The sequence below is a fragment of the Nerophis lumbriciformis genome, linkage group LG05 (genome assembly GCF_033978685.3).
Source record: "Nerophis lumbriciformis linkage group LG05, RoL_Nlum_v2.1, whole genome shotgun sequence".
Lineage (NCBI taxonomy): Eukaryota > Metazoa > Chordata > Actinopteri > Syngnathiformes > Syngnathidae > Nerophis > Nerophis lumbriciformis.
This window is the reverse complement of record NC_084552.2, coordinates 7,472,254-7,497,596: the sequence shown is the minus strand read 5'-3', so window position 1 is coordinate 7,497,596 and position 25,343 is coordinate 7,472,254. Positions and strand designations below refer to the sequence as shown.

Here is a 25,343-nt window from a genome sequence, read left to right as displayed (position 1 = left end):
TTGAATTTCAGTGTTCATTTATTTACACATATACTTGTTGAGTTAAGGGTTGAATTGTCATCCTTGTTTTATTCTCTGTCACTATTTTTCTAACTATGCTGAACACCCTCTCTGATGATGCATTGCTGTGTGGCACGCACAGAAGTGCTTTCATCAAATGCACTAGATGGCAGTATTGTCCTGTTTAAGAGTGTCACAACATTGCTGTTTACGGCAGACGAACTGCTTTACGGTAGACGAAAACGTGACTGCTGTTGTTGTGTGTTGTTACCGCGCTGGGAGGACGTTAATGAAACTGCCAAACAATAAACCCACATAAGAAACCAAGAACTCGCCCTCGATCATTCTACAGTTATAACGTGATTGGGCAGGCACGCCGTTTATACTGTGGGAAAGCGGACTCAGGTCCGCAGACTCCGCATGGACCTGAGTCCGCCTGAAATTTGGGAGATTTTCGGGAGAAAATTTGTCCCGGGAGGTTTTCGGGAGAGGCGCTGAATTTCGGGAGTCTCCCGGAAAATCCGGGAGGGTTGGCAAGTATGACTTAATTAGTCTTGATTGCCAAAACAAAGCATGTGGGGACAATGGAACTCAAAGGAAGGCGTGAAGCTGCCACAGGAGAACACCGACAAAACAGGAAAAGTCACCAAATTAACAGCGCAAGACAGAAACTAAAGCACTACACACAGGAAACAACAACAAACTCAAAATAAGGCATGACAACCTGGTGGAGTTTCATTTTTTTAACCTTTTCTGCCGGTGGTGGGCCTTCGTATTTTTTTTTATGAACAAAATGTGCCTTGGCTCAAAAAAGGTTGAAAAACACTGCTCTAGGTTACAGACTATGTTGGTATATACATATCAAATATGTATTTACACAAAATCACACATAACCAAAGTGGAGGGAAAAAAATTAATAAATAATAGTGATACAATGAAATATTTAAAAAACCTATACTTTAAGTATTAAACCTGTGATCTTAAGCTGGCTGGAAGACTCGACCGTCTTGGCCATGACGTGTTTACTCCATTTCACTCCAGTAATGACCAGGGCCATGTCCAACCTCGTTATACTATAGGCTAAGTTTTATATTCTTTAATGTAAGTTTCTCAATACCCGACCTGTTTTTTGTGCTTTTAAACAAGAATTAGAACTCTACGTTAAAACACTCTCTACCTCTAACAACCAAAAAGCTGTGAAAACGATGATGCTGTGTTCCAAATTTAAGTTATTTACTGAAATTGAGTGAGCTTATGGCTTTGCACTTTGTTACTTTGAATGTACAACCCCCTGGCGCTGTTCTGTACTGTTTTTGTACTTATTTTGATTATTATTTCTCAATGGATTAAGCAAAGCAATCAAACAATGTACTAATATGATCCACTTCAAGAAACTCTTCAAACTTAGTGTTTACAAAGTACAAAGAAGAAGAACCATGATAAACATTCTGAATTTATTTAATTCATTCATTCTTTCATTCTTAAAATAATCTTACTTATCTCATCATATGAAATGTAACTTACTTCACCAATTTTTTTTATTTATTTACTTATTTTTATTGTGATTACTTATGGAGTATATTATGAATAAATTGAGAACAGGAAGTGAACAAAAGTTTTAGCAACTGTTATGTAAAAGAAAAGGGGAAGGATTAAATAAGCTCTGCTTCTTCCTACTCCTTTTCGAACATGTTGAAAAGAGAAACTGGAGATTGTGATGTATCATGTTGTATGCTTGCATGTTCGAAATAAACTCAAACTCAACTCAACTCAACTCAACTGTTTGTAAATGTTGAAATGTATAAATAAAGGTTTATAAAATTTAAAAAAAATAAACATTTAAAAAAAATTAAAAAAATAATAAATCGAACTTTTACTTCCTATCTTTAACGCCACTTCCCCCATCTCTCCCCGGAAGTCCCGCCTCCCAACCACGGCCATTGGCTAACACCCCGTAGCCAGCCGGGAAAAAAACTGTTTCAGTTTCTCTTTTCGATGGATTTAAATGTTTGTCGTATGAAACATGAAATGAAAATCAACACGTATTTTAGGTGTAGTTATTATTCTTAGACACTTAAACATTTTTATTTATTTTTTGGCATTTTAAAATGAAATTAAATTTTTATTTGTTCTTAATTTCCATTGATGTGAAGAAAATCCAATGACCAAAACATAAACCTACATATTTTTGTTTTTAAATGGCAAAAAGGAGAAAGGAGATGCCGGAAAAAGGAAGTGTTTTGCGCGGGACTACAAAGATGGCGCCTGGCAGCGGCGGACACAGTGGTCGATGTTTGTGGCTCGAAGGCTGTGAGTCGCTGCGGAAAAGTGAAAGTTACATTTTCGCCGAGAGGGAAGACTCAACATGCCACAGCTTGGCTGGCAAACTTGCTGTCTAAATTTCCGTGGAAGTGTCAGATGGATTTGGGATCACTTTTGCTTTGTGTTTGCGTGATGATGGCGAGTGCGCGCGCTGCAGGCGGTAAGTCAGTTCATCAAGTTAGTGCTCCAACTTCTCTTCAAAACCTTTCTTTGTCATCTCCACAATACTTCTAGTCGTGTCTACTTGCTCGTCTGACTGGCGCTTTAATGACTCCAACAAAGGACTTTCCCACACGTTCACAGTCAGTGCAAAACACCTGCACACACTAAATACATGTAAGGCTGAAACGACGCGTCGACGTAGTCGACGTCATCGGTTACGTAAATACGTCGACGCCGTTTTTGTGCGTCGGCGCGTCGCATATTTACGTCACACTACTTTACTGTCATGGCGGAGCGCAAAGCAGACGATGCGAGCGAGGGGAAAAAAACACGCCAAAAGTCGTCAAAAGTGTGGGAGTATTTCAATAAACGGCCTAATAATGTTGTTGTATGCACACTGTGTCGAGCGGAAATGGCCTATCATAGCAGCACAACGGCTATGAACGAACATTTGAAAAGAAAACCCCCGACAGCGTTCTTGCCATCACCATCAACAAGTCAATCGTCCGCGTGCGTATACGTTGTCATCATTACACAAAAACATGAATGTGTCATTTGTATCTGCGTTGTAAATTCATAAACTAAAGCACCGTTTCGCTCTGAGAGGCGCGTTTGGCGTGCCTGTTCAGTGTTTACAAAGACGCGCTCCTCTTTAACGCTGTGGAGAGGCGGCGGCGGCGAGCGAGCGGCGAGGCGGGGCGCGCCGTGAGCGACGCCGCAATCGTGCCCAGGTGCGCGATCCACGCAGTTGGAAGAGAAAAGACTTTGTGTAAAATTAAAAGATTGTAAACCTGGCAAAGCCGTCTGGCGTTCAGTCTGTCGGTCCTGAAAGAACCCCACGGCACAAGACGTGTCACAAACGCTAACGTTAATTAGTTGTGCAAATACCTTTTACAACATTAACAGTTACATATACTATGTACAAACCAACAATTAACTTTCACTTTAATCATACTATCATTGTTGTGTTATTAAGCAAAATAAGCAATACTTTTACTTTTGTTGAAATGTTTACACTGTACACTTTTTTGTATTGGATGTTTAGCTTTATTTTTGCACATTTTAGCAAATAAGCAATACTTTTACTTTTGTTGAAATGTTTACACTTGTTACAGAATATTTCCGTTTTGCACTTTTTTGTATTGGATGTTTATCTTTATTTTTGCACATTTTAAAGCAAAATAAGCAATACTTTTACTTTTGAAATGCTTATACTATTCCAGAATATTAAGATTTGCACTGGATGTTTACTTTTATATTTGCACATTAAAAAGCAAATAAGCTACTTTTAATTTTGTTAAATGTTAAAAGTTTTAAATGTTTACATTGTTACAGAATATTTTGTCATGTTGTTGTCAATGTTGACTGACTAGTGGCCATACTTTTTTTTTTGTAAATAAAAGCCATGCCTTTTGAAAAAACTGGCCTACATTTATTTTTTCCTCTAAATTTTAAATAAAAAAAAAATCGGTAAAAGGAAAAATAATCTATAGATTAATCGAAAAAATAATCTATAGATTAACCGATTAATCGAAAAAAATAATCTATAGATTAATCGATAGAAAAATAATCGTTAGCTGCAGCCCTAAATACATGACAAATACAACAAATTCAAACAAGATCATTTAAGGTCTTTATTATTTACATTCTCGAACAGGTCGCAACCTGAAACTAACTTGCTGTTGGAATTCAGCTTGTGTTGCAGGTGTGAATATTGATGTCAAACTCACCAGGTAAACAAAACTACTCTGGAAGTCAACACTTCTTCTAAGCATGGCATTAAAACACAGGTGACCAAAGTGCGGCCCGGAGGGGCATTTGTGGCCCGCTGCTAATAATAATAATAATAGATTTTATTTGTAAAATCAATCAATCTTTATTTATATAGCCCTAAATCACAAGTGTCTCAAAGGGCTGCACAAGCCACAACGACATCCTCGGTACAAAGCCCACATACGGGCAAGGAAAAACTCACCCCAGTGGGACGTCGATGTGAATGACTATGAGAAACCTTGGAGAGGACCGCATATGTGGGTAACCCCCCCCCCCCCCCCCCCTCTAGGGGAGACCGAAAGCAATGGATGTCGAGTGGGTCTGACATAATATTGTGAGAGTCCAGTCCATAGTGGATCCAACATAATAGTAAGAGTCCAGTCCATAGTGGGGCCAGCAGGACACCATCCCGAGCGGAGACGGGTCAGCAGCGTAGAGATGTTCCCAGCCGATGCACAGGCGAGCGGTCCACCCCGGGTCCCGACTCTGGACAGCCAGCACTTCATCCATGGCCACCGGACCTGTGCCCCCCCCCCCCCCCCCCCCCCCCCCCCCCCCTCAAGGAAAAGGGGAGCAGAGGAGAAAAGAAAAGAAACGGCAGATCAACTGGTCTAACAGGGGGGCTATTTAAAGGCTAGAGTATACAAATGAGTTTTAAGATGGGACTTAAATGCTTCTACTGAGGTAGCATCTCTAATTGTTACCGGGAGGGCATTCCATAGTACTGGAGCCCGAATAGAAGACGCTCTATAGCCCGCAGACTTTTTTTAGGCTCTGGGAATCACTAATAAGCCGGAGTTCTTTGAACGCAGATTTCTTGCCGGGACATATGGTACAATGCAATCGACAAGATAGGACGGAGCTAGACCGTGTAGTATTTTATACGTAAGTAGTAAAACCTTAAAGTCACTTCTTAAGTGCACAGGAAGCCAGTGCAGGTGAGCCAGTATAGGCGTAATATGATCAAACTTTCTTGTTCTTGTCAAAAGTCTAGCAGCCGCATTTTGTACCAACTGTAATTTTTTAATGCTAGACATAGGGAGACCCGAAAATAATACGTTACAGTAGTCGAGACGAGACGTAACGAACGCATGAATAATGATCTCAGCGTCGCTAGTGGATAAAATAGAACGAATTTTAGCGATATTACGGAGATGAAAGAAGGCCGTTTTAGTAACACTCTTAATGTGTGATTCAAACGAGAGAGTTGGGTCGAAGATAATACCCAGATTCTTTACTGATTCGCCTTGTGTAATTGTTTGGTTGTCAAATGTTAAGGTGGTATTATTAAATAAATATCGGTGTTTAGCAGGACCGATAATCAGCATTTCCGTTTTCTTGGCGTTGAGTTGCAAGAAGTTAGCGGACATCCATTGTTTAATTTCATTAAGACACGCCTCCAGCTGACTACAATCCGGCGTGTTGGTCAGCTTTAGGGGCATGTAGAGTTGGGTGTCATCAGCATAGCAATGAAAGCTAACACCGTATTTGCGTATGATGTCGCCTAGCGGCAGCATGTAAATACTAAAGAGTGCAGGGCCAAGAACCGAACCCTGAGGAACTCCGCACGTTACCTTAACATAGTCCGAGGTCACATTATTATGGGAGACGCATTGCATCCTGTCAGTAAGATAAGAGTTAAACCACGACAAAGCTAAGTCTGACATACCAATACGTGTTTTGATACGCTCTAATAAAATATTATGATCGACGGTATCGAAAGCAGCGCTAAGATCAAGAAGCAGCAACATAGATGACGCATCAGCACTTTACATTGAACAAACGACCTCAAAGTGCTACAGTGCATTTAAAAAACAAAACAACAACGCTAAGACCACAAATAGCTGCCCCCAACAAGTAAAATAAATAGTGAAAAAAAAAAATTAAAACTAGAACTAGCACATATATATCTTTAAAAAACAAAAAGGCTTTTTAAAAGGCTCGGTTCAAGCATTTGAAAGCTCATGCAGCCCTTTTTTGCTGTATGTCAACTCTCTTGACCTATGCCCAGACGCAGATGAGGAATAATCTCCCTTTTATTTATTAGTATTATTTTATTCTATTTTTTATTTTATTATATATTATTATTATTATTATTATTAATTTTTATTTTATTATTATTATTATTATATATTTTTTATATATATCTGTCTGTCTCTGGCCTCGTATGTGTGTGTGTGTGTGTGTGTGTGAGAATGTGTCTGTCTTTGTCGTCTTACTTGTTACATAATTGTGCCATTTGTCCCTCGTTAGTGGGACCTGAGTGGGTGGGTGGTTTGGGTTTTAAGGGAAAGGGTGTGAATCATTTACTGACTTTAAAATTGTACTGTTTTGACTTGCACTTTTTTCTGTCTATTTGAAAATGCCAATAAAAAAAGTTGGAATAAAAAGGCTTTTTTAAAAAGAAGGGTTTTAAGCCTTTTTTAAAAGCATCCACAGTCTGTAGTGCCCTCAGGTGGTCAGGGAGATCGTTCCACAGACTGGGAGCGGCGGAGCAGAAAGCTCAGTCTTCTATAGACCGAGAGATTTAAGCAATGAAAGTAAAAAAATATGACTTATTTATAACATTTTTATAAGTGGGGCCCTTCTAGGCGCAGTCAAGGCGTTGAGGGGATCCGGTTTGGTGGTTGCAGGATTAGGTCTCTGCTTTTTGCAGATGATGTGGTCCTGATGGCTTCATCTGGCCAGGATTTTCAGCTCTCACTGGATCGGTTCGCAACTGAGTGTGAAGCGACTGGGATGAGAATCAGCACCTCCAAGTCCGAGTCCGTGGTTCTCGCCCGGAAAAGGGTGGAATGCCATCTCCGGGTTGCGGAGGAGACCCTGCCCCAAGTGGAGGAGTTCAAGTACCTCGGAGTCTTGTTCAAGAGTGAGGGAAGAGTGGATGGTGAGGTCGACAGGCGGATCGGTGCGGCGTCTTCAGTAATGCGGACGCTGTATCGATCCGTTGTGGTGAAGAAGAAGCTGAGCCGGAAGGCAAAGCTCTCAATTTACCGGTCGATCTACGTTCCCATCCTCACCTATGGTCATGAGTTTTGGGTTATGACCGAAAGGACAAGATCACGGGTACAAGCGGCCCAAATGAGTTTCCTCCGCCGGGTGGCGGGTCTCTCCCTTAGAGATAGGGTGAGAAGCTCTGTCATCCGGGAGGAGCTCAAAGTAAAGCCGCTGCTCCTCCACATGGAGAGGAGCCAGATGAGGTAGTTCGGGCATCTGGTCAGGATGCCACCCAAACACCTCCCTAGGGAGGTGTTTAGGGCATGTCCGACCGGTAGGAGGCCACAGGGAAGACCCAGGACACGTTGGGAAGACTATGTCTCCCGGCTGGCCTGGGAACACCTCGTGATCCCCCGGGAGGAGCTGGACGAAGTGGCTGGGGAGAGGGAAGTCTGGGCTTCCCTGCTTAGGCTGCTGCCCCCGCGACCCGACCTCGGATAAGTGGAAGAAGATGGATGGATGGATGGATGGGCCCTTTTGAATCCCCCAAAATTTAGTGGGATTGTTTCAATTTAAACTGTCACTGCTAAAAATAATAATAATAATTAAAATCAACAATTAATTATTGACTGATTAGTTCACATCTAATATTCAACTAAGAATTGTTTTGGTGGGGGAAATATTGCATATTTTGTGTGTTTGCAAAAAAAACCAACAAAGTTTTTGTTGACCAAAGGGGCATAAAACAAAAAAACAGGAAAATAAAAATAAAAACTTGTAATCCATGGATAGATCTGAAGTTGATCTAGAGATCTAAGCAATGAAAGTAAAAAATATGACTTATTTATAAAATGTTTTATAATTTATGTTGGAATGAATTATCGACTGATTACTTCACATCAAATATTCCACTAAGAAATGTTTTTTGGGGGGTAATAAAAACAAGTTTTCTTTGACAAAAAGTGCATTAAACAAACATAAAAACATTAAAAACTTATAATGGCTGGATAGATTTAAAGTTGATCTAGAGATTTAAGCGATGAAAGTAAAAATAATTGTCTGACTTATTTTTTAACATTTTTATAAGTGGGGCCATTTTTGTATCCCCAATAATTTTTGTGGGATTTTTTACATTTAAACTGTTACTGCTAAAAATAATAATAATAATTAAAATCAACAATTAATTATCGACTGATTACTCCACATCTAATATTCCACTAAGAATTGTTTTGGCGGGGGAAATATTGCATATTTTGTGTGTTTGCAATAAAAAACTGGGTTTTGACAAAAAGGGCATAAAACATCCATCCATCCATTTACTACTGCTTGTCCCTCTCGAGGTCGCCGGGGGCCAGAGCCCATCCCAGACGCACTGGGATACACCCTGGACAAATGGCCACCTCATCGTACAAAATAATAATTAAAATGTGATATCAACAGATAAACGTGGTGAAGTTGATCTAGAGAGTTAAGCGTTGACTATCAAAATAAAATATATGACTTATCTTTAACCTTTTAATGAGTGGGACACGGTACCAACCTTGACGGGAGGCGTAAAGGTCAAGAAAAAAATGGATATACTGTATTTGTTTTGAGAATTAAAAATATCAAAATGCTTTATTGTTCAGTGTGTGGCCCCCAGGGGACAAAGTCTGCATTAGAAGATTGTACAGGTGCACATATGCAAATATTGTTTTTCAAATGTCACATTACCCGTGTCATTTAAACTCATCTTGTAAAAATGGGTTATTGATGCATCACTCATTGATGTATATACGATTTAGAGTTATTTGGACACGAGGGGAACATATTCTAAGTAACAAAGACTTCATTTAGAGTTATGTGGACAATAGGGGAACATATTCTAAGTAACAAAGACTTAATTTAGAGTTATTTGGGTCGGTTTCAGGTTAGAGGGTTCGGGTTATAATAAGGCCTTGCCGAATAAGGCATTAATAAGTACTTAATCATCACTAGTTAAGAGCCAATATGTTACTAATTTGCATGTTAATAAGCAACTACCGTATTTTTCGGACTATAAGTCGCAGTGCGACTTATACTCAGGAGCAACTTATGTGTGAAATGATTAACACATTAGTGTAAAATATCAAATAATATTATTTATCTCATTGACGTAAGAGACTAGACGTATAAGATTTCATGGGATTTAGTGATTAGGAGTGACAGATTGTTTGGTAAACGTATAGCATGTTCTATATGTTATAGTTATTTGAATGACTCTTACCATAATATGTTACGTTAACATACCAGTTGGTTATTTATGCCTCATATAACGTACACTTATTCAGCCTGTTGTTCACTATTCTTGATTTATTTTAAATTGCCTTTCAAATATCTATTCTTGCTGTTGGCTTTTATCAAATACATTTCCCCCCAAAAATGCGACTTATACATGTATTTTTCCCTCTTTATTATGCATTTTCGGCCGGTGCGACTTATACTCCGGAGCGACTTGTACGCCGAAAAATACCGTAATTAATGGTGAATATGTTCCCCATACTAAAGTGTTACCATGTTTTTTTTACTGGTGCACAAAATGAAGCGTGCATGAACATCACCTTGTTCAAACAACAAAACCAACACAGTGCATAAACTCACAACAAATGACACACCTGCAAATCAGTCTGACTTTTGCTGTTGTCGTATCCGTAATACGCCAAGAGGGAGAAGTTTGTATTTACACGAAGAGTCGGGTGTGTCTTGACCTCCGCCGAACCCCTGAGCCCGACTCACCGAACCCCTAGGGTTCAATCGAACCCAGGTTAAGAACCACTGGACTATTGTGTGAATGTTGTCTGTCTATCTGTGTTGGCCCTGTGATGAGATGGCGACTTGTCCAGGGTGTACCCTGCCTTCCGCCCGATTGTAGCTGAGATAGACTCCAGCGCCCCCCGCGACCCCGAAGGGAATAAGCGGTAGAAAATGGATGGATGGCATTTCTTTTCCTTTCACTAAATAAGTCTTTCTCACTTGCAACTTTTCAAAACAGCGCATTTGTAATAAGAGACAGTTAAATCAATGTTTAGTATGTTATATTAAATGTGTGCAAAACTGGAACATGAGTGCCCTAAAATAAATAGAATCTTAGAAGTGTCTGCATGACTTTATTTACAAGAAATACATCGATTATTGACGTTGACTAATCGATTCTATAATCGTCCATGTCCGAATTGTGATGAATCTAAAATTGGATGATTCCCCCACCTCTAGTTGGAACATAGTTATGTGTGTGAAATGTCAAAGAATACTTGATTTACATGAAACTAGTATTTTTGTGTTTATTGACATGTTTGACAAACAGAAATACAAATCAAATGTTCTTTTTCCCCCCAAAAAAGACATGTCAGTGAAATAAGTACAGGCTAATATTGATATCAAGCTACAGACAACTGCGCTTCTGAATGGTGCCGCAATACACAAAAGCAAACAAAAGGCTCATCAATCATCCACAATTCGACCACGTTTCGCAGGCATAAAATGTCAGCATGCGAGTATAGGAGATGTTAACATACTTCCAAGATGGCACCCTTTTCATTGATTGATTGAGACTTTTATTAGTAGATTGCACAGTACAGTACATATTCCGTACAATTGACCACTAAATGGTAACACCCCAATAAGTTTTTACACTTGTTTAAGTCGGGGTCCACGTAAATCAATTCATGGTAAATCAGTATCAAAAATCATGATTTTTAGGTGTAAACATACAACATTAGTTAAAAAGCTATCATAAAACGTTAACATGCTAATATAAAAAGTTAAAAGTTAAAGTACCAATGATTGTCACACACACACTAGGTGTGGCGAAATTATTCTCTGCATTTAACCCATCACCCTTGATCACCCCCTGGGAGGTGAGGGGAGCAGTGGGCAGCAGCGGTGGCCAATCATTTTTGGTGATTTAACCCCCAATTCCAACCCTTGATACTGAGTGCCAAGCAGGGAGGTAATGGGTCCCATTTTTATAGTCTTTGGTATGACTCGGCCGGGGTTTGAACCCACAACCTACCGATCTCAGGGCGGACACTCTAACCACTAGGCCACTGAGTAGGTTTTATATAAGGCCCCAGTATCGGAAATCACGTTTTTTTTTTAGGTTTCAACATATAAAATGATCTAAAAAGCTAGCAAAAATGCTAGCATGCTAATATTCTCCCAAGTATGCTAACAGTTAATGTGGTCAACAGCACCGAGTATCACAAACCATGATTTTAAGGTTGAAACATACAAAATGAGCTAAAAAAAAAGCAGGCATATATCGTCAGCATGCTAATATAGGAGATGTTGGCATACTTCCAAGATGGCGCCAAATCTAAAAAGTCAAGTTTTTTTTTAGGTTGAAACATGCAAATGAGTTAGAAAGCAGGTTTAAAACATTAGCATGCTAATATAAGAGATGTTGACATACTTCCAAGAAGGCGCCCAGTCTAAAAAGTCTAGTTTTTTTTAGGTTGAAACATAGAAAATGAGCTAGAAAGCAGGCCTATATAGGAGATGTTAGCATACTTCCAAGATGTCCTCAAAAGTTGACAGTTGTGCAGCATGTCAATGCTCCGCAGCAGCAGGCCCATAATAACGGCGTGAGGGTCGCTGCTCTTGCTAACCGTCCTGGAGCACCATCTTTCAACCAGGTGCCATCTCTTCCAGGTGAACACGAATGCCCGTGCTCTAGAATCCTCCCGTGGCCTCTGACTGAGCCTCCCGACTGCCAGCACAACAAAACCTTCCGCTACACCTGTGTCAAAGGTTATGTGCGGAAGGCGGGGACGTCCAACCTCATCAACTGCCTAGATGGTCTATGGTCCATCGCCACTCTCACATGTATACGTAAGTCTGTATTCACCATGTTCCATAGCCACTCTCACATGTATACGTAAGTCTGTATTCTCTATGGTCCATCACCTCTCTCACATGTATACGTAAATCTGTATTCACCATGTTCCATGGCCACTCTCACATGTATACGTAAGTCTGTATTCACCATGGTCCATGGCCTCTCTCACATGTATACGTAAGTCTGTATTCACCATGGTCCATCGCCTCTCTCGCATGTATATGTAAGTCTGTATTCACCATGGCACATCGCCACTCTCACATGTATACGTAAGTCTGTATTCTCTATGGTCCATCACCTCTCTCACATGTATACGTAAGTCTGTATTCACCATGTTCCATCGCCACTCTCACATGTATACATAAGTCTGTATTCTCTATGGTCCATCGCCTCTCTCACATGTATACGCAAGTCTGTATTCACCATGTTCCATCGCCACTCTCACATGTATAAGTAAGTCTGTATTCACCATGGTCCATGGCCTCTCTCACATGTATACGTAAGTCTGTATTCACCATGGTCCATCGCCACTCTCACATGTATACGTAAGTCTGTATTCACCATGTTCCATCGCCACTCTCACATGTATACGTAAGTCTGTATTCTCTATGGTCCATCACCTCTCTCACATGTATACGTAAATCTGTATTCACCATGTTCCATCACCACTCTCACATGTATACATAAGTCTGTATTCTCTATGGTCCATGGCCTCTCTCACATGTATACGTAAGTCTGTATTCACCATGTTCCATCGCCACTCTCACATGTATACATAAGTCTGTATTCTCTATGGTCCATCGCCTCTCTCACATGTATACGTAAGTCTGTATTCACCATGGTCCATCGCCTCTCTTACATGTATACGTAAGTCTGTATTCACCATGGTACATCGCCACTCTCACATGTATAAGTAAGTCTGTATTCACTATGGTCCATGGCCTCTCTCACATGTATACGTAAGTCTGTATTCACCATGGTCCATCGCCTCTCTCACATGTATACGTAAGTCTGTATTCACCATGGTACATCGCCACTCTCACATGTATAAATAAGTCTGTATTCTCTATGGTCCATGGCCTCTCTCACATGTATACGTAAGTCTGTATTCTCTATGGTCCATCGCCTCTCTCATATGTATACGTAAGTCTGTATTCACTATGGTACATCGCCACTCTCACATGTATAAGTAAGTCTGTATTCACCATGGTCCATGGCCTCTCTCACATGTATACGTAAGTCTGTATTCACCATGGTGCATCACCACTCTCACATGTATACGTAAGTCTGTATTCACCATGGTACATCGCCACTCTCACATGTATAAGTAAGTCTGTATTCACTATGGTCCATGGCCTCTCTCACATGTATACGTAAGTCTGTATTCTCTATGGTCCATGGCCTCTCTCACATGTATACGTAAGTCTGTATTCACCATGATCCATCGCCTCTCTCACATGAATACGTAAGTCTGTATTCACCATGGTCCATGGCCTCTCTCACATGTATACGTAAGTCTGTATTCACCATGGTCCATCGCCTCTCTTACATGTATACGTAAGTCTGTATTCTCTATGGTCCATCACCTCTCTCACATGTATACGTAAATCTGTATTCACCATGTTCCATCGCCACTCTCACATGTATACGTAAGTCTGTATTCTCTATGGTCCATCACCTCTCTCACATGTATACGTAAATCTGTATTCACCATGTTCCATCGCCACTCTCACATGTATACGTAAGTCTGTATTCTCTATGGTCCATCGCCACTCTCACATGTATAAGTAAGTCTGTATTCACCATGGTCCATGGCCTCTCTCACATGTATACGTAAGTCTGTATTCACCATTGTGCATCACCACTCTCACATGTATACGTAAGTCTGTATTCACCATGGTACATCGCCACTCTCACATGTATAAGTAAGTCTGTATTCACTATGGTCCATGGCCTCTCTCACATGTATACGTAAGTCTGTATTCTCTATGGTCCATGGCCTCTCTCACATGTATACGTAAGTCTGTATTCTCTATGGTCCATCGCCACTCTCACATGTATACGTAAGTCTGTATTCACTATGGTCCATCGCCTCTCTCACATGTATACGTAAGTCTGTATTACCCATGGTCCATGGCCTCTCTTACATGTATATGTAAGTCTGTATTCACCATGGTCTATCGCTTCTCTCACATGTATACGTAAGTCTGTATTCACCATGGTACATCGCCACTCTCACATGTATAAGTAAGTCTGTATTCACTATGGTCCATGGCCTCTCTCACATGTATACGTAAGTCTGTATTCTCTATGGTCCATGGCCTCTCTCACATGTATACGTAAGTCTGTATTCACCATGATCCATCGCCTCTCTCACATGAATACGTAAGTCTGTATTCACCATGGTCCATGGCCTCTCTCACATGTATACGTAAGTCTGTATTCACCATGGTCCATCGCCTCTCTTACATGTATACGTAAGTCTGTATTCACTATGGTCCATCGCCTCTCTCACATGTATACGTAAGTCTGTATTCACCATGTTCCATCGCCACTCTCACATGTATACGTAAGTCTGTATTCACCATGGTCCATGGCCTCTCTCACATGTATACGTAAGTCTGTATTCACCATGGTCCATCGCCTCTCTCGCATGTATACGTAAGTCTGTATTCACCATGGTACAGCGCCACTCTCACATGTATAAGTAAGTCTGTATTCTCTATGGTCCATGGCCTCTCTCACATGTATATGTAAGTCTGTATTCACCATGGTCTATCGCCTCTCTCACATGTATACGTAAGTCTGTATTCACTATGGTCCATGGCCTCTCTCACATGTATACGTAAGTCTGTATTCTCTATGGTCCATGGCCTCTCTCACATGTATACGTAAGTCTGTATTCTCTATGGTCCATGGCCTCTCTCACATGTATACGTAAGTCTGTATTCACCATGGTCCATGGCCTCTCTCACATGTATACGTAAGTCTGTATTCACTATGGTCCATCGCCTCTCTCACATGTATACGTAAGTCTGTATTCACCATGGTCCATCGCCTCTCTCACATGTATACGTAAGTCTGTATTCTCTATGGTCCATCGCCTCTCTCACATGTATACGTAAGTCTGTAATCACCATGGTCCATCGCCTCTCTCACATGTATACGTAAGTCTGTATTCACTATGGTCCATGGCCTCTCTCACATGTATACGTAAGTCTGTAATCACCATGTTCCATCGCCTCTCTCACATGTATACGTAAGTCTGTATTCACCATGTTCCATCGCCTCTCTCACATGTATACGTAAGTCTGTATTCACTATGGTCCATCGCCTCTCTCACATGTATACGTAAGTCTGTATTCACCATGGTCCATCGCCTCTCTCACATGTATACGTAAATCTGTATTCTCTATGGTCCATCGCCACTCTCACATGTATACGTACGTCTGTATTCACTATGGTCCATCGCCTCTCTCACATGTATATGTAAGTCTGTATTACCCATGGTCCATGGCCTCTCTCACATGTATACGTAAGTCTGTATTCACCATGGTCCATCGCCTCTCTCGCATGTATACGTAAGTCTGTATTCACCATGGTACATCGCCACTCTCACATGTATAAGTAAGTCTGTATTCTCTATGGTCCATGGCCTCTCTCACATGTATACGTAAGTCTGTATTCACCATGGTCCATCGCCTCTCTCACATGTATACGTAAGTCTGTATTCACCATGTTCCATCGCCTCTCTCACATGTATACGTAAGTCTGTATTCACTATGGTCCATCGCCTCTCTCACATGTATACGTAAGTCTGTATTCACCATGGTCCATCGCCTCTCTCACATGTATACGTAAATCTGTATTCTCTATGGTCCATCGCCACTCTCACATGTATACGTACGTCTGTATTCACTATGGTCCATCGCCTCTCTCACATGTATATGTAAGTCTGTATTACCCATGGTCCATGGCCTCTCTCACATGTATACGTAAGTCTGTATTCACCATGGTCCATCGCCTCTCTCGCATGTATACGTAAGTCTGTATTCACCATGGTACATCGCCACTCTCACATGTATAAGTAAGTCTGTATTCTCTATGGTCCATGGCCTCTCTCACATGTATACGTAAGTCTGTATTCACCATGGTCCATCGCCTCTCTCACATGTATACGTAAGTCTGTATTCTCTATGGTCCATCGCCACTCTCAAATGTATACGTAAGTCTGTATTCACTATGGTCCATCGCCTCTCTCACATGTATACGTAAGTCTGTATTACCCATGGTCCATGGCCTCTCTCACATGTATACGTAAGTCTGTATTCACTATGGTCCATCGCCTCTCTCACATGTATACGTAAGTCTGTATTCTCTATGGTCCATCGCCACTCTCACATGTATACGTAAGTCTGTATTCTCTATGGTCCATCGCCGCTCTCGCATGTATACGTAAGTCTGTATTCTCTATGGTCCATCGCCACTCTCAAATGTATACGTAAGTCTGTATTCACTATGGTCCATCGCCTCTCTCACATGTATACGTAAGTCTGTATTACCCATGGTCCATGGCCTCTCTCACATGTATACGTAAGTCTGTATTCTCTATGGTCCATCGCCACTCTCAAATGTATACGTAAGTCTGTATTCACTATGGTCCATGGCCTCTCTCACATGTATACGTAAGTCTGTGTTCACCATGTTCAATCGCCTCTCTCACATGTATAAGTAAGTCTGTATTCACTATGGTCCATCGCCTCTCTCACATGTATATGTAAGTCTGTATTACCCATGGTCCATGGCCTCTCTCACATGTATACGTAAGTCTGTATTCTCTATGGTCCATGGCCTCTCTCACATGTATACGTAAGTCTGTATTCTCTATGGTCCATGGCCTCTCTCACATGTATACGTAAGTCTGTATTCTCTATGGTCCATGGCCTCTCTCACATGTATACGTAAGTCTGTATTCTCTATGGTCCATGGCCTCTCTCACATGTATACGTAAGTCTGTATTCACTATGGTCCATCGCCTCTCTCACATGTATACGTAAGTCTGTATTCACCATGGTCCATCGCCTCTCTCACATGTATACGTAAGTCTGTATTCTCTATGGTACATCGCCACTCTCACATGTATACGTAAGTCTGTATTCACTATGGTCCATCGCCTCTCTCACATGTATACGTAAGTCTGTATTACCCATGGTCCATGGCCTCTCTCACATGTATACGTAAGTCTGTATTCACCATGGTCCACCGCCACTCTCACATGTATACGTAAGTCTGTATTACCCATGGTCCATGGCCTCTCTCACATGTATACGTAAGTCTGTATTCACCATGGTCCATGGCCTCTCTCACATGTATACGTATGTCTGTATTCACTATGGTCCATGGCCTCTCTCACATGTATACGTAAGTCTGTATTACCCATGGTCCATGGCCTCTCTCACATGTATACGTAAGTCTGTATTCACCATGGTCCATCGCCTCTCTCACATGTATACGTAAGTCTGTATTCACCATGGTCCATCGCCTCTCTCACATGTATACGTAAGTCTGTATTCACCATGGTTCATCGCCTCTCTCACATGTATACGTAAGTCTGTATTCTCTATGGTCCATCGCCACTCTCACATGTATACGTAAGTCTGTATTCACTATGGTCCATCGCCACTCTCACATGTATACGTAAGTCTGTATTCTCTATGGTCCATGGCCTCTCTCACATGTATACGTAAGTCTGTATTCACCATGATCCATCGCCTCTCTCACATGAATACGTAAGTCTGTATTCACCATGGTCCATGGCCTCTCTCACATGTATACGTAAGTCTGTATTCACCATGGTCCATCGCCTCTCTTACATGTATACGTAAGTCTGTATTCACTATGGTCCATCGCCTCTCTCACATGTATACGTAAGTCTGTATTCACCATGTTCCATCGCCACTCTCACATGTATACGTAAGTCTGTATTCACCATGGTCCATGGCCTCTCTCACATGTATACGTAAGTCTGTATTCACCATGGTCCATCGCCTCTCTCGCATGTATACGTAAGTCTGTATTCACCATGGTACATCGCCACTCTCACATGTATAAGTAAGTCTGTATTCTCTATGGTCCATGGCCTCTCTCACATGTATATGTAAGTCTGTATTCACCATGGTCTATCGCCTCTCTCACATGTATACGTAAGTCTGTATTCACCATGGTACATCGCCACTCTCACATGTATAAGTAAGTCTGTATTCACTATGGTCCATGGCCTCTCTCACATGTATACGTAAGTCTGTATTCTCTATGGTCCATGGCCTCTCTCACATGTATACGTAAGTCGGTATTCTCTATGGTCCATGGCCTCTCTCACATGTATACGTAAGTCTGTATTCTCTATGGTCCATCGCCTCTCTCACATGTATACGTAAGTCTGTATTCACTATGGTCCATCGCCTCTCTCACATGTATACGTAAGTCTGTATTCACCATGTTCCATCGCCACTCTCACATGTATACGTAAGTCTGTATTCACCATGGTCCATCGCCTCTCTCACATGAATACGTAAGTCTGTATTCACCATGGTCCATGGCCTCTCTCACATGTATACGTAAGTCTGTATTCACCATGGTCCATGGCCTCTCTCACATGTATACGTAAATCTGTATTCACCATGTTCCATCGCCACTCTCACATGTATACGTAAGTCTGTATTCACTATGGTACATCGCCACTCTCACATGTATAAGTAAGTCTGTATTCACCATGGTCCATGGCCTCTCTCACATGTATACGTAAGTCTGTATTCACCATGTTCCATCGCCACTCTCACATGTATACGTAAGTCTGTATTCACCATGTTCCATAGCCACTCTCACATGTATACGTAAGTCTGTATTCTCTATGGTCCATCACCTCTCTCACATGTATACGTAAATCTGTATTCACCATGTTCTATCGCCACTCTCACATGTATACGTAAGTCTGTATTCACTATGGTACATCGCCACTCTCACATGTATAAGTAAGTCTGTATTCACCATGGTCCATCGCCTCTCTTACATGTATACGTAAGTCTGTATTCACCATGGTCTATCGCCTCTCTCACATGTATACGTAAGTCTGTATTCACCATGGTACATCGCCACTCTCACATGTATAAGTAAGTCTGTATTCACTATGGTCCATGGCCTCTCTCACATGTATACGTAAGTCTGTATTCTCTATGGTCCATCGCCTCTCTCACATGTATACGTAAGTCTGTATTCACTATGGTACATCGCCACTCTCACATGTATAAGTAAGTCTGTATTCACCATGGTCCATGGCCTCTCTCACATGTATACGTAAGTCTGTATTCACCATGGTGCATCACCACTCTCACATGTATACGTAAGTCTGTATTCACCATGGTACATCGCCACTCTCACATGTATAAGTAAGTCTGTATTCACTATGGTCCATGGCCTCTCTCACATGTATACGTAAGTCTGTATTCTCTATGGTCCATGGCCTCTCTCACATGTATACGTAAGTCTGTATTCACCATGATCCATCGCCTCTCTCACATGAATACGTAAGTCTGTATTCACCATGGTCCATGGCCTCTCTCACATGTATACGTAAGTCTGTATTCACCATGGTCCATCGCCTCTCTTACATGTATACGTAAGTCTGTATTCTCTATGGTCCATCACCTCTCTCACATGTATACGTAAATCTGTATTCACCATGTTCCATCGCCACTCTCACATGTATACGTAAGTCTGTATTCTCTATGGTCCATCACCTCTCTCACATGTATACGTAAATCTGTATTCACCATGTTCCATCGCCACTCTCACATGTATACGTAAGTCTGTATTCTCTATGGTCCATCACCTCTCTCACATGTATACGTAAATCTGTATTCACCATGTTCCATCGCCACTCTCACATGTATACATAAGTCTGTATTCTCTATGGTCCATCGCCTCTCTCACATGTATACGTAAGTCTGTATTCACTATGGTACATCGCCACTCTCACATGTATAAGTAAGTCTGTATTCACCATGGTCCATGGCCTCTCTCACATGTATACGTAAGTCTGTATTCACCATTGTGCATCACCACTCTCACATGTATACGTAAGTCTGTATTCACCATGGTACATCGCCACTCTCACATGTATAAGTAAGTCTGTATTCACTATGGTCCATGGCCTCTCTCACATGTATACGTAAGTCTGTATTCTCTATGGTCCATGGCCTCTCTCACATGTATACGTAAGTCTGTATTCTCTATGGTCCATCGCCACTCTCACATGTATACGTAAGTCTGTATTCACTATGGTCCATCGCCTCTCTCACATGTATACGTAAGTCTGTATTACCCATGGTCCATGGCCTCTCTTACATGTATATGTAAGTCTGTATTCACCATGGTCTATCGCTTCTCTCACATGTATACGTAAGTCTGTATTCACCATGGTACATCGCCACTCTCACATGTATAAGTAAGTCTGTATTCACTATGGTCCATGGCCTCTCTCACATGTATACGTAAGTCTGTATTCTCTATGGTCCATGGCCTCTCTCACATGTATACGTAAGTCTGTATTCACCATGATCCATCGCCTCTCTCACATGAATACGTAAGTCTGTATTCACCATGGTCCATGGCCTCTCTCACATGTATACGTAAGTCTGTATTCACCATGGTCCATCGCCTCTCTTACATGTATACGTAAGTCTGTATTCACTATGGTCCATCGCCTCTCTCACATGTATACGTAAGTCTGTATTCACCATGTTCCATCGCCACTCTCACATGTATACGTAAGTCTGTATTCACCATGGTCCATGGCCTCTCTCACATGTATACGTAAGTCTGTATTCACCATGGTCCATCGCCTCTCTCGCATGTATACGTAAGTCTGTATTCACCATGGTACAGCGCCACTCTCACATGTATAAGTAAGTCTGTATTCTCTATGGTCCATGGCCTCTCTCACATGTATATGTAAGTCTGTATTCACCATGGTCTATCGCCTCTCTCACATGTATACGTAAGTCTGTATTCACTATGGTCCATGGCCTCTCTCACATGTATACGTAAGTCTGTATTCTCTATGGTCCATGGCCTCTCTCACATGTATACGTAAGTCTGTATTCTCTATGGTCCATGGCCTCTCTCACATGTATACGTAAGTCTGTATTCACCATGGTCCATGGCCTCTCTCACATGTATACGTAAGTCTGTATTCACTATGGTCCATCGCCTCTCTCACATGTATACGTAAGTCTGTATTCACCATGGTCCATCGCCTCTCTCACATGTATACGTAAGTCTGTATTCTCTATGGTCCATCGCCTCTCTCACATGTATACGTAAGTCTGTAATCACCATGGTCCATCGCCTCTCTCACATGTATACGTAAGTCTGTATTCACTATGGTCCATGGCCTCTCTCACATGTATACGTAAGTCTGTAATCACCATGTTCCATCGCCTCTCTCACATGTATACGTAAGTCTGTATTCACCATGTTCCATCGCCTCTCTCACATGTATACGTAAGTCTGTATTCACTATGGTCCATCGCCTCTCTCACATGTATACGTAAGTCTGTATTCACCATGGTCCATCGCCTCTCTCACATGTATACGTAAATCTGTATTCTCTATGGTCCATCGCCACTCTCACATGTATACGTACGTCTGTATTCACTATGGTCCATCGCCTCTCTCACATGTATATGTAAGTCTGTATTACCCATGGTCCATGGCCTCTCTCACATGTATACGTAAGTCTGTATTCACCATGGTCCATCGCCTCTCTCGCATGTATACGTAAGTCTGTATTCACCATGGTACATCGCCACTCTCACATGTATAAGTAAGTCTGTATTCTCTATGGTCCATGGCCTCTCTCACATGTATACGTAAGTCTGTATTCACCATGGTCCATCGCCTCTCTCACATGTATACGTAAGTCTGTATTCACCATGTTCCATCGCCTCTCTCACATGTATACGTAAGTCTGTATTCACTATGGTCCATCGCCTCTCTCACATGTATACGTAAGTCTGTATTCACCATGGTCCATCGCCTCTCTCACATGTATACGTAAATCTGTATTCTCTATGGTCCATCGCCACTCTCACATGTATACGTACGTCTGTATTCACTATGGTCCATCGCCTCTCTCACATGTATATGTAAGTCTGTATTACCCATGGTCCATGGCCTCTCTCACATGTATACGTAAGTCTGTATTCACCATGGTCCATCGCCTCTCTCGCATGTATACGTAAGTCTGTATTCACCATGGTACATCGCCACTCTCACATGTATAAGTAAGTCTGTATTCTCTATGGTCCATGGCCTCTCTCACATGTATACGTAAGTCTGTATTCACCATGGTCCATCGCCTCTCTCACATGTATACGTAAGTCTGTATTCTCTATGGTCCATCGCCACTCTCAAATGTATACGTAAGTCTGTATTCACTATGGTCCATCGCCTCTCTCACATGTATACGTAAGTCTGTATTACCCATGGTCCATGGCCTCTCTCACATGTATACGTAAGTCTGTATTCACTATGGTCCATCGCCTCTCTCACATGTATACGTAAGTCTGTATTCTCTATGGTCCATCGCCACTCTCACATGTATACGTAAGTCTGTATTCTCTATGGTCCATCGCCGCTCTCGCATGTATACGTAAGTCTGTATTCTCTATGGTCCATCGCCACTCTCAAATGTATACGTAAGTCTGTATTCACTATGGTCCATCGCCTCTCTCACATGTATACGTAAGTCTGTATTACCCATGGTCCATGGCCTCTCTCACATGTATACGTAAGTCTGTATTCTCTATGGTCCATCGCCACTCTCAAATGTATACGTAAGTCTGTATTCACTATGGTCCATGGCCTCTCTCACATGTATACGTAAGTCTGTGTTCACCATGTTCAATCGCCTCTCTCACATGTATAAGTAAGTCTGTATTCACTATGGTCCATCGCCTCTCTCACATGTATATGTAAGTCTGTATTACCCATGGTCCATGGCCTCTCTCACATGTATACGTAAGTCTGTATTCTCTATGGTCCATGGCCTCTCTCACATGTATACGTAAGTCTGTATTCTCTATGGTCCATGGCCTCTCTCACATGTATACGTAAGTCTGTATTCTCTATGGTCCATGGCCTCTCTCACATGTATACGTAAGTCTGTATTCTCTATGGTCCATGGCCTCTCTCACATGTATACGTAAGTCTGTATTCACTATGGTCCATCGCCTCTCTCACATGTATACGTAAGTCTGTATTCACCATGGTCCATCGCCTCTCTCACATGTATACGTAAGTCTGTATTCTCTATGGTACATCGCCACTCTCACATGTATACGTAAGTCTGTATTCACTATGGTCCATCGCCTCTCTCACATGTATACGTAAGTCTGTATTACCCATGGTCCATGGCCTCTCTCACATGTATACGTAAGTCTGTATTCACCATGGTCCACCGCCACTCTCACATGTATACGTAAGTCTGTATTACCCATGGTCCATGGCCTCTCTCACATGTATACGTAAGTCTGTATTCACCATGGTCCATGGCCTCTCTCACATGTATACGTATGTCTGTATTCACTATGGTCCATGGCCTCTCTCACATGTATACGTAAGTCTGTATTACCCATGGTCCATGGCCTCTCTCACATGTATACGTAAGTCTGTATTCACCATGGTCCATCGCCTCTCTCACATGTATACGTAAGTCTGTATTCACCATGGTCCATCGCCTCTCTCACATGTATACGTAAGTCTGTATTCACCATGGTTCATCGCCTCTCTCACATGTATACGTAAGTCTGTATTCTCTATGGTCCATCGCCACTCTCACATGTATACGTAAGTCTGTATTCACTATGGTCCATCGCCACTCTCACATGTATACGTAAGTCTGTATTCTCTATGGTCCATGGCCTCTCTCACATGTATACGTAAGTCTGTATTCACCATGATCCATCGCCTCTCTCACATGAATACGTAAGTCTGTATTCACCATGGTCCATGGCCTCTCTCACATGTATACGTAAGTCTGTATTCACCATGGTCCATCGCCTCTCTTACATGTATACGTAAGTCTGTATTCACTATGGTCCATCGCCTCTCTCACATGTATACGTAAGTCTGTATTCACCATGTTCCATCGCCACTCTCACATGTATACGTAAGTCTGTATTCACCATGGTCCATGGCCTCTCTCACATGTATACGTAAGTCTGTATTCACCATGGTCCATCGCCTCTCTCGCATGTATACGTAAGTCTGTATTCACCATGGTACATCGCCACTCTCACATGTATAAGTAAGTCTGTATTCTCTATGGTCCATGGCCTCTCTCACATGTATATGTAAGTCTGTATTCACCATGGTCTATCGCCTCTCTCACATGTATACGTAAGTCTGTATTCACCATGGTACATCGCCACTCTCACATGTATAAGTAAGTCTGTATTCACTATGGTCCATGGCCTCTCTCACATGTATACGTAAGTCTGTATTCTCTATGGTCCATGGCCTCTCTCACATGTATACGTAAGTCGGTATTCTCTATGGTCCATGGCCTCTCTCACATGTATACGTAAGTCTGTATTCTCTATGGTCCATCGCCTCTCTCACATGTATACGTAAGTCTGTATTCACTATGGTCCATCGCCTCTCTCACATGTGTACGTAAGTCTGTATTCACCATGGTCCATCGCCTCTCTCACATGTATACGTAAGTCTGTATTCTCTATGGTCCATCGCCACTCTCACATGTATACGTAAGTCTGTATTCACTATGGTCCATCGCCTCTCTCACATGTATACGTAAGTCTGTATTACCCATGGTCCATGGCCTCTCTCACATGTATACGTAAGTCTGTATTCACCATGGTCCACCGCCACTCTCACATGTATACGTAAGTCTGTATTACCCATGGTCCATGGCCTCTCTCACATGTATACGTAAGTCTGTATTCACCATGGTCCATGGCCTCTCTTACATGTATACGTATGTCTGTATTCACTATGGTCCATGGCCTCTCTCACATGTATACGTAAGTCTGTATTACCCATGGTCCATGGCCTCTCTCACATGTATACGTAAGTCTGTATTCACCATGTTCCATCGCCTCTCTCACATGTATACGTAAGTCTGTATTCACCATGTTCCATCGCCTCTCTCACATGTATACGTAAGTCTGTATTCACTATGGTCCATCGCCTCTCTCACATGTATACGTAAGTC

The 25,343-nt window shown here is 41.9% G+C and overlaps 1 protein-coding gene across 2 annotated transcripts in view; it reads left to right on the top strand.

The window, feature by feature from the left end:
• Nucleotides 1-2,277: 2,277 nt before the first annotated feature.
• Nucleotides 2,278-25,343, top strand: part of il15ra (interleukin 15 receptor subunit alpha) — a 42,746-nt gene continuing 19,680 nt past the window's right edge. For both annotated transcript variants that reach the window (XM_061959111.1, XM_072913118.1), the window contains exons 1-2: nt 2,278-2,482; nt 11,863-12,042. In XM_061959111.1, the coding sequence (XP_061815095.1) occupies nt 2,419-2,482; nt 11,863-12,042 (244 nt within the window). In that variant the 5' untranslated portion in view covers nt 2,278-2,418. The remainder of the gene's footprint in view (nt 2,483-11,862; nt 12,043-25,343) is intronic.